The sequence below is a fragment of the Rhinopithecus roxellana genome, chromosome 10, assembly GCF_007565055.1.
Source record: "Rhinopithecus roxellana isolate Shanxi Qingling chromosome 10, ASM756505v1, whole genome shotgun sequence".
In the NCBI taxonomy this organism is placed as follows: Eukaryota; Metazoa; Chordata; class Mammalia; order Primates; family Cercopithecidae; genus Rhinopithecus; species Rhinopithecus roxellana.
In genome coordinates, this window is record NC_044558.1 from 58,567,062 (window position 1) to 58,579,585 (window position 12,524).

General features: G+C 49.8%; 1 protein-coding gene across 3 annotated transcripts; it reads left to right on the top strand.

Moving 5' to 3' along the window:
- The first annotated feature begins 491 nt into the window (after nt 1-491).
- Nucleotides 492-8,451, top strand: KRT74 (keratin 74). 3 transcript variants are annotated; one of them, XM_030939405.1, is made up of 10 exons: nt 511-1,022; nt 1,660-1,874; nt 2,308-2,368; nt 2,844-2,939; nt 3,465-3,629; nt 4,296-4,421; nt 5,864-6,084; nt 6,556-6,590; nt 7,080-7,317; nt 7,750-8,451. In XM_030939405.1, the coding sequence occupies exons 1-9, from the start codon at nt 552-554 to the stop codon at nt 7,277-7,279; spliced, it is 1,590 nt and encodes a 529-aa protein (XP_030795265.1). In that variant the 5' UTR covers nt 511-551; the 3' UTR covers nt 7,280-7,317; nt 7,750-8,451. The 3 variants fall into 3 exon arrangements, with proteins under 3 accessions (XP_010372271.1, XP_030795265.1, XP_030795267.1); XM_030939407.1 differs by having other exon boundaries at nt 7,904-8,451; XM_010373969.2 differs by having other exon boundaries at nt 492-1,022; nt 7,080-8,428.
- The last annotated feature ends 4,073 nt before the right edge of the window (nt 8,452-12,524 follow it).

The window sequence follows — 12,524 nt, forward strand, 5'->3', positions numbered from 1 at the left end:
TTGAGGACACCTTTCCAAGAAGAATCATCTTTCCATGTCTTCTTTTCCCAGATGTAAAAATTCCAGCTTCCACACAAGACCCTATAATAGGGAGATGGTTTCTTTTGGGAAGAAACCTGGAGTTTTTCAGGTGAGTCTCCTCTGGGGAAAGGCAGGCATTTCCCCTGCTCCTTGCTGATAGTTAAGCAAGAAGGAGGTAACACTGGAAAAATAAAGCTAGGAGATCTCTTCAGGGGATAACTCTTCAGGTCCCTAATTAGGGAGCACAGATAAACTCCAAATTAGACCACTCCAGTCTGCAAGGGCAGCATATTCCACTTGCTATCAGAAAAGCTTTGTTGCTGCAAAGGACTTGGAGATCTCTGTTCTACAAATTGCCCATGGCTCCTGGCCCTTTAGCAGGGGAAACGAGATAGTAGAGAGACGCCCTTTTCTGGTGTCCTGGGCCCAACAGGGATAAAAGGAGGCAGCACTCTGGGTGCCCCATCACTGTGTTCTCTACCCCTTGGCGACTGCTTTTCTCCAGCTCTGTCAACTCCACCTTTCCCACCATGAGTCGGCAACTGAACGTCAAGTCCGGTGGTGACAAGGGCAACTTCAGTGTGCATTCAGCAGTGGTGCCGAGGAAGGCTGTGGGTAGCCTGGCCTCTTACTGTGCAGCTGGCAGAGGGGCTGGAGCTGGCTTTGGCAGTCGGAGCCTCTATAGCCTCGGAGGGAATCAGCGTATTTCTTTCAATGTGACTGGTGGCAGCGTTCGGTCCGGAGGTTACAGCTTCAGGCCTGGCTCTGGGTATGGAGGGGGCCGGGCCAGTGGCTTTGCTGGCAGTATGTTTGGCAGTGTGGCCCTGGGGCCTGCTTGTTCATCCGTGTGCCCGCCTGGGGGCATCTACCAGGTCACTGTCAACAAGAGCCTCTTGGCCCCCCTCAACGTGGAGCTGGACCCTGAGATCCAGAAGGTGCGCTCCCAGGAGCGGGAACAGATCAAGGCGCTGAACGACAAGTTCGCCTCCTTCATTGACAAGGTGGGTATCATAGGAGGAGGATGAGGCAGCCCCCTGAGGCCATGAGCAGTTTTCCTGCTGCCTGGGAATGGACTGCGCATTGTGGCTGGAAAGGTGCAGCTGGGCCTCAGGAAGGGCTTCCTCATCATTAGAGAAGGAGAGTAGGTCTGTGTGCCACGGAAGACAAAAGAATACATGAATATATTGACTTCTTTGGCGATTTTGGAGAACAGGATGGGAAGCTGGGTAAAAAGCAGCCCTTCCTTGACAAAAAAGTGATGGGTTTCTTGAGGACGGCTGATTTCCACAAACATGAAAGGCTAATAGAATCCAACAGTGTTCAGAGGGAAGGGCTCATGGTACAGGAAGAGACACTTAATTGAGACATAAGGAAAGACATCCCCTGGGACCAGGGCCAAGCAATAGAAGAAAGCTGTGGAATCTCCTTGAGTGAGTTCTCACTGATGGCTTCTCCAGAAGGCTAGGAAATGAGCACTTGTAAAGGGTCTAGTTTGTGTGGAATGTCAAAGGTGGAGAGTCAAGACGTGAGCAAAATGACTACAACAATCTGTGGCAAACCTGGGGAGTCAATGGTGTGTGTCCACGGGGCATGACTGCACCCATTGTGGTTCCAGGTGTCTGTTGATTTGGGTTCCAGGTAAGGTTCCTAGAGCAGCAGAACCAGGTTCTAGAAACTAAGTGGGAGCTGCTGCAGCAGCTGGACCTGAACAACTGCAAGAAGAACCTGGAGCCCATCCTTGAGGGCTACATCAGCAACCTGCGGAAGCAGCTGGAGACGCTGTCCGGGGACAGGGTGAGGCTGGACTCGGAGCTGAGAAGCATGAGGGACCTGGTGGAAGACTACAAGAAGAGGTGAGCAGGCCCCACCCGACGGTCACAGACCATGTTCCCTGTGCCTCTGGGCTTACTTGATCTCTGTGCCATTATTTTTTAGGAGATTGGGGTGTACCCTCCAGGGTCAGGACCTCACATCCCCTTCTCTGGCTGGGGGGAAGGGCCTATCCTGTTCGATGATAACTTCCTGCCTGGTTGATAGGAAGCAGTTCCTGTGCTCCTTGACCCACTGAAAGGTTCAGTTGCTGGTGTCACCTGGGTGTTTTCCTAACATGCAAAAAGTAGGAGGCAAGTGAGGCAACTCAGGGATATCTTATTCCTGTCACTAGCCTCTTACTGCTCACCCCAGAGACCCTGCAGGGACCCTGCATCCCAAACATTTGCCTGGCCAGCAGGAAGAGAAAGTTCCTTGGCTAAGAGGGGTAAGGCTATCTTCTCTCCCTGCCGGCAGATATGAGGTGGAGATTAACCGGCGCACAGCAGCAGAGAATGAGTTTGTGGTGCTCAAGAAGGTAAGGAAGGGAAGAGCCTCCTTATTAGGGTCTCTCTCACCCCCATCTTAACAACTCTGCTCAGGACTTCAGCCCAGGCGACTGGGGAGGGAGCTGGCGCCTGGTGAGGGTGGAGTGAGTCATAGTCCTGGCCTCCAGTGAGTTGGAGAGGAAAGACACACACTCGGGAAATGGACAGAGACAGACAGAGAATTCAGGTCTGGGAACTGTGAAACTCTGGTCCAGCTCAGCCTTGCTGTGTGACCTAAGGAAACCTACTACCTCTCTGGGCTTTGTTTTCTCCAGGCATAACAGAGCTGCCACATCCTCTTTTCCCTATTCCCAAAGCTTCAGGGAGTCTGAGAAGAAATGGATATTGAGTGAGCTTTCCTTTGTGGGTAGAAAGTAGAAAATCAGATGGCTTTGGGGCAGGGGTTGGGCAGGGCAGCTATGGATGAGGGTTGCATCCACCAATGACTCTGGGGCCTCTTGGAAGGATGCAGATGCAGCCTACACGGTCAAGATGGAGCTTCAGGCCAAAGTGGACTCTCTGGACAAAGACATCAAGTTCCTCAAGTGTCTGTATGATGCGGTAAGGACACTCCTGTCCCCTCACCCTCACCCTGCCTCCTTCTCAACTCTTTCAGGGAGATGCCAACAGGAAAGGTTTGGGATCAACACAGTGAAAGATGTTTTGGTGGAAAGGTCAAAATCCTGCACCAGGAGACCGTGGAAGTGCAGGATGCTGGTCCTTGGAGGCCACACATGCGGGAGGAAATTGATCTCGACCACAATAATGGCCTTGCCCACAGGCAGGAAAAGATAACCCAGTGAGGTCTTACAAAGCACAGATCCTTGGATTCTGCGAGATTGTGGGAAATGCATTCTTCACCCATCTGCATGTGCCCGCAGACACCTGCTACTTGCAGGGGTTCCTGCTGCTGTGAGCTGCTCTCCCTCAGCTCTGCAGACACATCCCAGAGGGCACTTCTTCCCCCTACTTTGGCCCCGTGGATCCTAGCAGCCTATTGGGCCAGAGACCGTGGGCCCAGAAGACTAACGGGGCAGAAGAGGGAAGCCAGGGGGTTGCTGAGTCTGTCTTCCTCTCTCAATACAGGAGATCGCTCAGATCCAGACTCATGCCAGTGAGACCTCAGTCATCCTGTCCATGGACAACAACCGAGACCTGGACCTCGACAGCATCATCGCCGAGGTCCGCATGCATTACGAGGAGATCGCCCTGAAGAGCAAGGCCGAGGCTGAAGCCCTGTACCAGACCAAGGTGGGCACCAAACGGGTCTCCTCCCACGGTGGCCCCTCGCTTCCTGGGAAGGGTCACCTCCACAGTGAATGTGAGGAATACTTTTGTGGGCATGCTGAATGAAAGAATGGTTCCAACCAAGGCTTCAAGGACAAAATGAATTCTCAGCAGAGCCTGTTATCAAAGATAAATCATGAAACTGGTATGGATTGAATATATGCAACAGAGAGGATCCCTCACTTCTTTCCTCCATCCAATAACTACCTGTCCTTCTCTGTTGCATGTGAAAGAAGTGAGGTGGTAAAACAAATACACTTATAGGAATGGGGGTATGCTGCCACAGGGCAGAGGGAGAATCACAGACTTGCAGGAGCGTAACCATGGGTGAATTTGGTGGCGAGTGGGAGAAGGAGAAGCCTGTAGCTCTTTCCTGATCCACACGGGAAGACTTTCAAAAGGAAATGGAAGGCCGGGAGTCCTCTGAGTAATGAAACTATGCTTTGGGTAAACTGCTTTGGGGCTGTCAGGGAGAAAACTCCTTACCTGGGCCCCCAGGACCCTGTTCCAGCACTCCTCTTCAGCTCTGTTAAATCCCACCAACAGTCAGGGTGGCAGGGGTGGCTTATTTACAAGACCCTTCCCCAGTGCCCTTGTCTCACTGCCAACTTCCTATCTCTGGGAAACCAGATCCAGGAGCTGCAGCTGGCAGCCAGTCAGCATGGTGACGACCTGAAACACACCAGGAGTGAGATGGCGGAGCTGAACCGGCTCATCCAGAGGATCCGGTGTGAGATTGGAAACGTGAAGAAGCAGGTGGGCAGCAGCCCCACAAAGAACTCTCGGGTTCCATGGGAAACTCTGGGATGAGGAAATGGGGCCTGCCCTTTGGGAACAAGCAAATTTCCCCTGCCAGGCTTAGGGGTCCCTTGGCCACCCACAGTCCCCCTTTCCCACCCTGCCTTGGTACCCCACCATCAGAGCTGGTACCTGCCCAGAACTGGGAAGAGCTTCAAACCTATTTCTCTGACTCCTCATTTTGCAGATAAAGCAACTGAGTTGGGAAGGGGAAGGGACCTGCCCAGAGCCCCCAGCTGGTAATGAATGGAGCTAGGATTAGAACCCAGGTTCCTCTTCTGCAGACTTTTTCTGTGTCCAGGGAACCTGCTCCATGTCCCCTTTGGGTGTCCCCTCTGAGGGCAGACCCTCTGTCTCCTCCTCCCACTGGACACGGAATGTGTGTGGGGTGCAGGGGGTATACGTCAGGCACCTCTGTGGCCACACCAGGTTCCTGCCCTTGGAGTGGGGCATGGTCTGGCGACTGAGGGACACAGCCATCGATGAAGCCCTCCTGAGTTTCCTTGCCCTGTGCCACGGTACTACTTCCATGTTACTGGGCCGGCGAGGGGGGCTGTCTTACCTGCCAGCAGCAAATCTTAAACACTGCATCAGTGGGGAGATGATTTTGGAGGCTGGAGGATCCTTCCTGTGACCTCTGTGAGAACTAGGTCTGCTCCACTAGTGACAGAATTGCCCAGTGGCAAGATCTGAGCCTGTTCTCCTTCTGGTATCCCCACCACCCTCCATGCTCTGCAGGGGAACACAGGGACAGCTCTACGACTCTGCGTTTCGCCGATTCACAAATTCCATGAGCACAGTTCCTCCCCCTCTGTTAGCACCAGGCATCGCAGTGCCCCCAGATGTTCATCAGAGTCCAGCTTCTGAGGTTGTGCCTATAATTGAGGGCCTTACCCTCCTGCTCTAAGGGAAGGCCAGATGTGGGAGCCTTCAGGCAGACCCTCCCTGGAGTGCTGGAGTCCAGAAACACTCATCTGGATCCTAACAGATCAGAAGGATCCCCACTGGTGAGAGGTCCTGCAGCAGGAATCTGATCGCAGTGGGACCGTGGCATACCATCTCACCCTCAGGGCTGGCCTTGCTGGGGAATCGGGTATGATTTTCCTGAACCTGGAGTATTTTGAATCTGCAGATGCTGGTGGCCTCCAGTTTCAGGCAAACATCGACATTTCTTTCTGACCTCCTGAAATGCAACTGCCTCCACAGCTTCATGTGACAACAGCTTTGAATATTCCTCTGTAATAGAAAATAGAAGAGACAAAGTTCTGGTGTTGACTTTGCAGCTTTTACTCCTTGTCACCTAGGGCCCCATCTGCAAAATAAGGGTGCTGTTCTATTTAACCGGTATGAGCTAAATGTAATTTTCTGTTCTGAGGGTCTCTCTGTTCTTTGCCCGTCAGTGTGCCAGCCTGGAGACAGCCGTTGCTGATGCTGAGCAGCGGGGAGACAATGCCCTGAAGGATGCCCGGGCCAAGTTGGACGAGCTGGAGGGCGCCCTGCACCAGGCCAAGGAGGAGCTGGCGCGGATGTTGCGCGAGTACCAGGAGCTCATGAGCCTGAAACTGGCCCTGGACATGGAGATCGCCACCTACCGCAAGCTGCTGGAGGGCGAGGAGTGCAGGTGGCCGGGGTGGAGGGGAAAGTGTGAGAAGGGACTTGGGGTGGCTCCTGCCTGGCTGAGGGGCCACCTGGAGAACATCGTTTGTGCCAATACAGGCAAGGGATGTGGTGATTTCATGAACTCAGAGGCAGCTTCCTGCAAGGGGTTGTCGGACATGAGCCATGAGGCATAGGTGGCCGTGTGCCGCTGTGAAGAGAACCAGGGGCTCAGACAGACCTGGGGCTAATGATTGGCTGTACAGCAGGGGCTAATTATTGGCTTTACCCTATGCTAGTGCTGTGGTGGCGATAAATCATCTAATATCTCCAGGCCTCTTGTTTTCTCATCTGTAAGATGAAGGTGATAGTGTCAATTTCATAAGTTGTTATAAGGATGAGTTTAAATGATGCACGTATAAAAGCAGGAGCCCATTAAGGTTCAGTGGAATATCGACACTGAGTTTTTGTCTTTCTCTAACTTTCTGTCTCACAGGATGTCTGGGGAGAATCCATCCTCTGTGAGCATCTGTGAGTATCTTGAGAGATGCCTTGGGTTGGGAAAGCCAGGGACCCTGGGACAAAGTGATGTCACCTCCATTTACTGTCTCACCCCACCCAGAAGCTTCTGTTACTGTCTTGGGAAGATTCTTGGGCTTCAAAGGAAACGTTCTCCTTTTTCATCCTATGAAATAGTGACTGAGGTCATGCCCACCCTTTCCCTTCCTGTTTCTCCCCTGGGGTGTTGTCATTTGGAGAAAGGGTTGGTGGACATGGATTTTCCTAGAATTTCCAGGAGGGCAGGGACTGTATCTGTCCTATGGGGTCTTCACCTCACACAAGGTCTGGCCCATAATAGGCTCTCAGTTCATCTCTGTAGTGCTTCTTGACTACTGAGGGTCGTTCTGAGGATTAAATAGAGTGTTGTTGTAGAGAAGCCCTCGCGGACAGCCTTTACCATAGCTATTACCTGCTGATTGACACTGCTCCTCTCCCCTGCTCTTGGCCCCTCTTCCTCAGCCGTCATCAGCAGCAGCAGCTACAGCTACCATCACCCCAGCTCTGCGGGTGCTGACCTTGGGGCCAGCACTATGGCAGGCAGCTCTGGCACCACCCAGAGCGGGCAGACCAAGACCAAAGAGGTGCGAGGGGGAGACCTCAAGGACTCCCAGAGCAAGAACACCCCAGGCAGCACCCCAGCAAGGAAAGCCACCCGTTAGACCCATGGCCTCATCCACCTCAACACCTGGAAGAAGAGGTGACTTTGCCACTCCCAAAGGTGTCTGCCACACCCAAGTTCCCAGCCCCTGAGTTTTAAAACCATCTGTAGTACACTCGACCGTCCGCATTGTGGTTTAGCTTTTACTCTCAAGCTCTGATTGACACAGTCACCTTCCCTGTTTCCTTAGGTCCCATGTGGACTAACGACTTGTTATTTTCCTTGCTGCCTTGGGCTGGCAGGAGGCTTTGGAGGTACAAGCCATTATAACCTTCTTGGCCCTAAGGAAGCTGTGATCATCCCTAGAGAGAGGGAAGGAGCGAGAGGACATGGGAGGGACTGGTTTGTTCTGTGCTTAGGCCAAATTAGCTATTGCCTGAGAGGTTTTACATCCCCTGCCAGCACGGTGGGGTGACTTGAGACCTGTAACCAGGTGGTGAGAAGTTAGACAGCCTTTACTTGCTCCACCAGAAACAACTTTGCAGGATGACGCCAATATTTAGGACACCATGTGTACATCTGTAGACCACCAGCTGCACCCATCTCCACAAAGTCAAGTGAAGGTGTACTGGGGATTCTCTGCCAGCCTGTGTCACCCAACCACCTCCTTCATTATCCACAATAGCTACCATCATTTGTCAAGCACTCGCTAGACGCCCAGGCACCCTAGACGCATTGCCTCCAATTCTCATCCAGTCCTGCAAAGAAGATGTGATCAGCATCATTGGAACAGACTGGGAGCCTGATCCCAAGAGGCTACAGAATTGGCCCCAGTCACCCACCTACGTGCCAGAGTCGCGCCTGGCCGACACCAAGGTCTATGCTCTTTCTGTGGCATGTCACTGCCTCTTTAACAAACGGACTGTCAACGTCACCGTTCTTTTTGATGAGGGCAGCGTAATTACATCGCCTTTTGTCAGGACTGTGGGTATGTGATTTGTCTTCGGCCATCTCTCTGGGGCTGTGTCCTACATGGCCTCTGACTCTCAATTTCCGGTGCCATGAGCTGAGCTCAGTAAGTGGAGCTTGCCTTTCTGTCCCTGGGTGGTACTGCCTAGTCCAGATGTCGTGGCTCAGAGTGTAAATATTCCTAAGAATGGTAACAACTAGTTCCTCTTTTGCTTAAGTTAAATACTCTGAATTTCTGCTGTATGTTCAATAAACTGTCCTTGAGTGGTGTCAGAGGTATGCTTCTGTCAGTCTGTCAATCTTTCCGAATGTTCCACCCTCTAGTGAGGATGTGCCACCCTCCATTTCTTCCCAGCAAGTGTGCAGGACTCTTGCCGGGAAGCTGCAGGCCAACTGAGACGAGGCTGCTCTGGAGGCAATCTCAGGCTGCTGGAAGAGACAGATACATACTCATGTAAATCAGGGAAGGGCACCCTAGGGCAGTAATGCTAAGAAGTGATTGGAATGGAGAGGCTAAGCAAGGAGGGCTTCCTGGAGGAGGAGGAGAGTTTAATTAAATAACCAGAAAGATGGACACATAGGCTCCTGGAGAGATAATTTAAATCACAGCAACATAGTAATTTGGACACAGGCTTTCATGTGCTTATTTAGTAAGGGGTGGGAGATCTCAGATTTTCCAAAGTCAGTACAGATTGGGTATACCTTATCCAAAATGTTTGAGACCAGAAACATTTCTGACTTTGGATTTTGAAATATTTGCATGTGCATAATGAGATATTTTGGGGATGGAACCCAAATCAAAACATGAAATTCATTTATGTTTCATATATACCTTCTGCATAGACTAAAGATAATTTTATACAAATTTTAAATAAAGTGCCCAAAAGTTTTGGAGTACTTTGGATTTCAGACTTTTGGATTAGAGATGCTTAATCTGCAGTGGGGCTGGGTGGATTTGCTGTGGCCGCCAGAGTCTAGCCATCTTAGCAGCTTTCAAATTGGTCTTGGGTCACAGGTGTGCCCGAAGATGTTCACCTCTACAGGTATCAGGATAATGGGGATGGGCCTTGGGAGGATGGGGCCTCTGGCCTAAGAAGTGGCCTCCATTCACCTCCCTGTGCCTTTCATGTATTAAGGAGGTCCTCGTCTGTGTGTGCCAGGGTGCAATAAACCGTGGGAAGCACAAGAGCCCAAGAGTGTGTTGGGCTTTCTGCCCAAATGTCTCCCTCTGATGTCACCACTGCCGCCACTGTGGATACTGAACTAGTGCTCTGGGAGTTATGGGAGGCTCCATTCCAGCTCTACCACTAACTAGTCACCTGTTATACACAGTGGTTCTTAACCTTGTAAGTCATGAACGTTTTGAGGGCTGATGAAAGCCATGGATCTTTTCCCTGAAATGTGGACAGAGTCTACTGCATGTCCAGAGGTTCACAGATCCCCACAGCTCATCCATGGATTCCCTGGGTCATGCACCCCAGGTTTAGAGCCTTTGGACCAGATACCCTTAAGGCCCTTCTTAGCATTGATGCTCTGTCTTTCCCAAAAGACCTCATTCCCAGTGAGGGACCCAGTAAGAGGGGCTGAGGTGAGAAAGGGAATGAGACCCACAACCTGAAATAGCCTTTGGAGAAATATTAATACATGAGCCTCCGTGAAATCACCTCTCTCAGGGTTGCCGTGCAGCATGCCCCTGACTACTGGGCACACCTGAGCTGGTGCTGCTGGGCTGTGACGGCTGCATGTGCACGTGGCTCTGGATGCAGGGATGCAGGGCTAAGCAGATGTGATACAGTGTGTCCTCTGCTAGAGTGCTGAGGTGGGCAGTAGGAGCAGCCTCCCTGGCTGCAGCGAGTCCACCTGAGAAATGAGAGATTCTCTGCCACCTGGGATTATGAAGATGCTGAGAGGTGCACAGGAGTGACTGTGCTCTTGCTTTTGGACTCAGTTAGAGAGTACTTTGAAGCTCAAGAAGAGAAATCATGGAGGCAGGACCACAGGCGATTGTTAATTTCAATTATTTATAGTTATGGCCATTTTGACCTAGGTACCAAGACCATTCAATAAGGGAAAGAATAGTTTCTTCAACAAACGGTGGTGAGACAGTGAGGTATCCACATGCCAGAGAATGAGGTTGAATCTCTATTTTACACCATATACAAAAATTAATCAAAGTGAATCAACAACTTAAATATAAGAGCTAAAACCATAAAACTCGTAGAAAAAATTTAGAGGGAAATCTTTGTGACCTTGATTTGGCAATGAATTCTTAGATATGACACCCAAAGCACAAGCAACACAAGAGAAACTAGATAAATTGGACTTCCTCAAAGTTAAAAACTTCTTTACAGTAAGGGACATTATCAAGAAAGTGAAAAGACAACCTACCAAATGAAAGAAAATATTGGAAAATCATAGAGCTGATAAGGGTCTAGTATCCAGAATATATAAAGTACTCTTGCAACTCAACAATAAAAAAACAAACAACTCAGTTAACAAAAGAGAAAGTAATTTTAATAAACTTACTTTAGAAGATACACAATGGCCAAGAAGCACAGGAAAAGATGCTCAACATAATTAGTCATGAGGGAAATGTAAACCAAAACCATAACTAGGCACCAGTTTATACCCACCAGGATGATTTATAATAAAAATAACAGAAAATAATGAATGCCATGAGATTGTGGAGAAATTTGAACATTCACACATTGCTGTTGGAAATGTAAACTGGTTCAGTCACTGTGGAAAAGTTTGGCAATTCCTCAAAGAGTTAAACAGATTTGCCATATGACCCAGCAATTCCACTCCTAGATATAAAGCCAAAATAATTGAAAACATGGCTGAGCCCAGTGGCTCATCCCTGTAATCCCAGCACTTTGGGAGGCAGAGGCTGCAGGGCCGCTTGAACCCAGGAGTTTGAGATCAATCTGGGCAAGGGAGGTTGCCCTTGGGCAACCCAGGGCAAGGCAGACAGGGAGACCCTGTCTCTTAAATAAAAAAAAGCTAGGCATGGTGATGCATGCCTGTGGTGCCAGCTACTTGGGAGGCTGAGCTGGGAGGATCACCTGGGCCTGGGAGTTCAGGGCTGCAGTGAGCCGTGATTGTGCCACTGCACTCCAGCCTGGGTGGCGGAACAAGACCCTGTCTCATTAAAAAAAAAATTAAAACCAGGTGCTCAAACATACACATGCACATGCATGTTCACAGCAGCACTATTCACCATAGCCAGATGTGGAAACAACTCAAAAGTCCATCAATGAAAGAAAAAAAAAAAAAAAAATTGTGGTATATACTTTCAATGGAATATCATTCAGCCACAAAAAGGAATGACTTAGTGATATATTCCACAATGTGGATGAATCTCAAAAACATTATGCTAAGGGAAAGAAGACAAACAAACAAACAAAAAAACCCCACACATTATGTACTTCCATTTACATGAAGTGTCTAGAATAGGTAAATTCATACAGATAGAATGCAAATTTGTGGTTGCAGGAGTTGGGGAAGGGGAAATGGGGCGAGTGCTAGTGGGCACAGGACTTTCTTTTGGGGTAATGACAATGTTTTAGAACTAGACAGAGGTTATGGTTGCACAACATTGTGAACATACTAAATGCCACTGAATAGCTCACTTTAAATAGTTAATTTTATGTTATGTGAATCTCACCCCAATAAAAAATAAAAGAAAATTTGGGAGTGCAGCAGAGAAAAAGCCAGAGAAACGGTATCCCTGGACTTTGCTCTCAGCCTTCCCTACCACATGGCAAATCGCAGCCTGGCATAAAGACAGAGTTGTCCAGGGCCAGCAGGGGGACAGACACCACTTACCCTTGTTTTGACTGGCCAAGGCAAGCCTGGGGGAGCTGGACTTTTGATGGCCAAGAGCTGACTATGTCTCTGGACACTTGTCCGCCACCCAGCTGAGGGCAACCACTGGCTTTCTCTTGGCTAATTAAGTGCTGGCTTAACTAACCACCTGAGTCTCAGACTTTGGTCATGAAGAGCAACTCAGTGCCCTTGAGTGGCTCTCACAGCCCTTGCTGATGCCTGTTGAGCTGAAGCATGCGAGGCCAACAAACTGCAATATTTCTTTTCTTTGCCAGGGTCATGGCCTCTGCACAGTGACTTGGATTCTTGGATTAGGATTTTAAGTGGACACTCAAAATCTTGCTTAAGTTCCCAAACTCACTATCTTGGTTCATAGCTCAAGTGAGCACAAAACCCAGGTACTACTGGAATCTTCTCTCCACCTGGGATTTAATGAAAACTACAAGGATCTGCAATGGCAGATCTATCTGCTGGACTGAGAAGTTCTCAAAGGCAGGCTGGTGTCTTCC

Bases quoted from the DNA above. Each gene is read 5' to 3' on its own strand.
- KRT74 (XM_010373969.2), top strand. From the start codon at position 552: ATGAGTCGGCAACTGAACGTCAAGTCCGGTGGTGACAAGGGCAACTTC. The intron at 4,422-5,863 runs GTGGGCAGCAGC...TTTGCCCGTCAG, and splicing joins TTGGAAACGTGAAGAAGCAG to TGTGCCAGCCTGGAGACAGC. The intron at 6,591-7,079 runs GTGAGTATCTTG...CCTCTTCCTCAG, and splicing joins TCCATCCTCTGTGAGCATCT to CCGTCATCAGCAGCAGCAGC.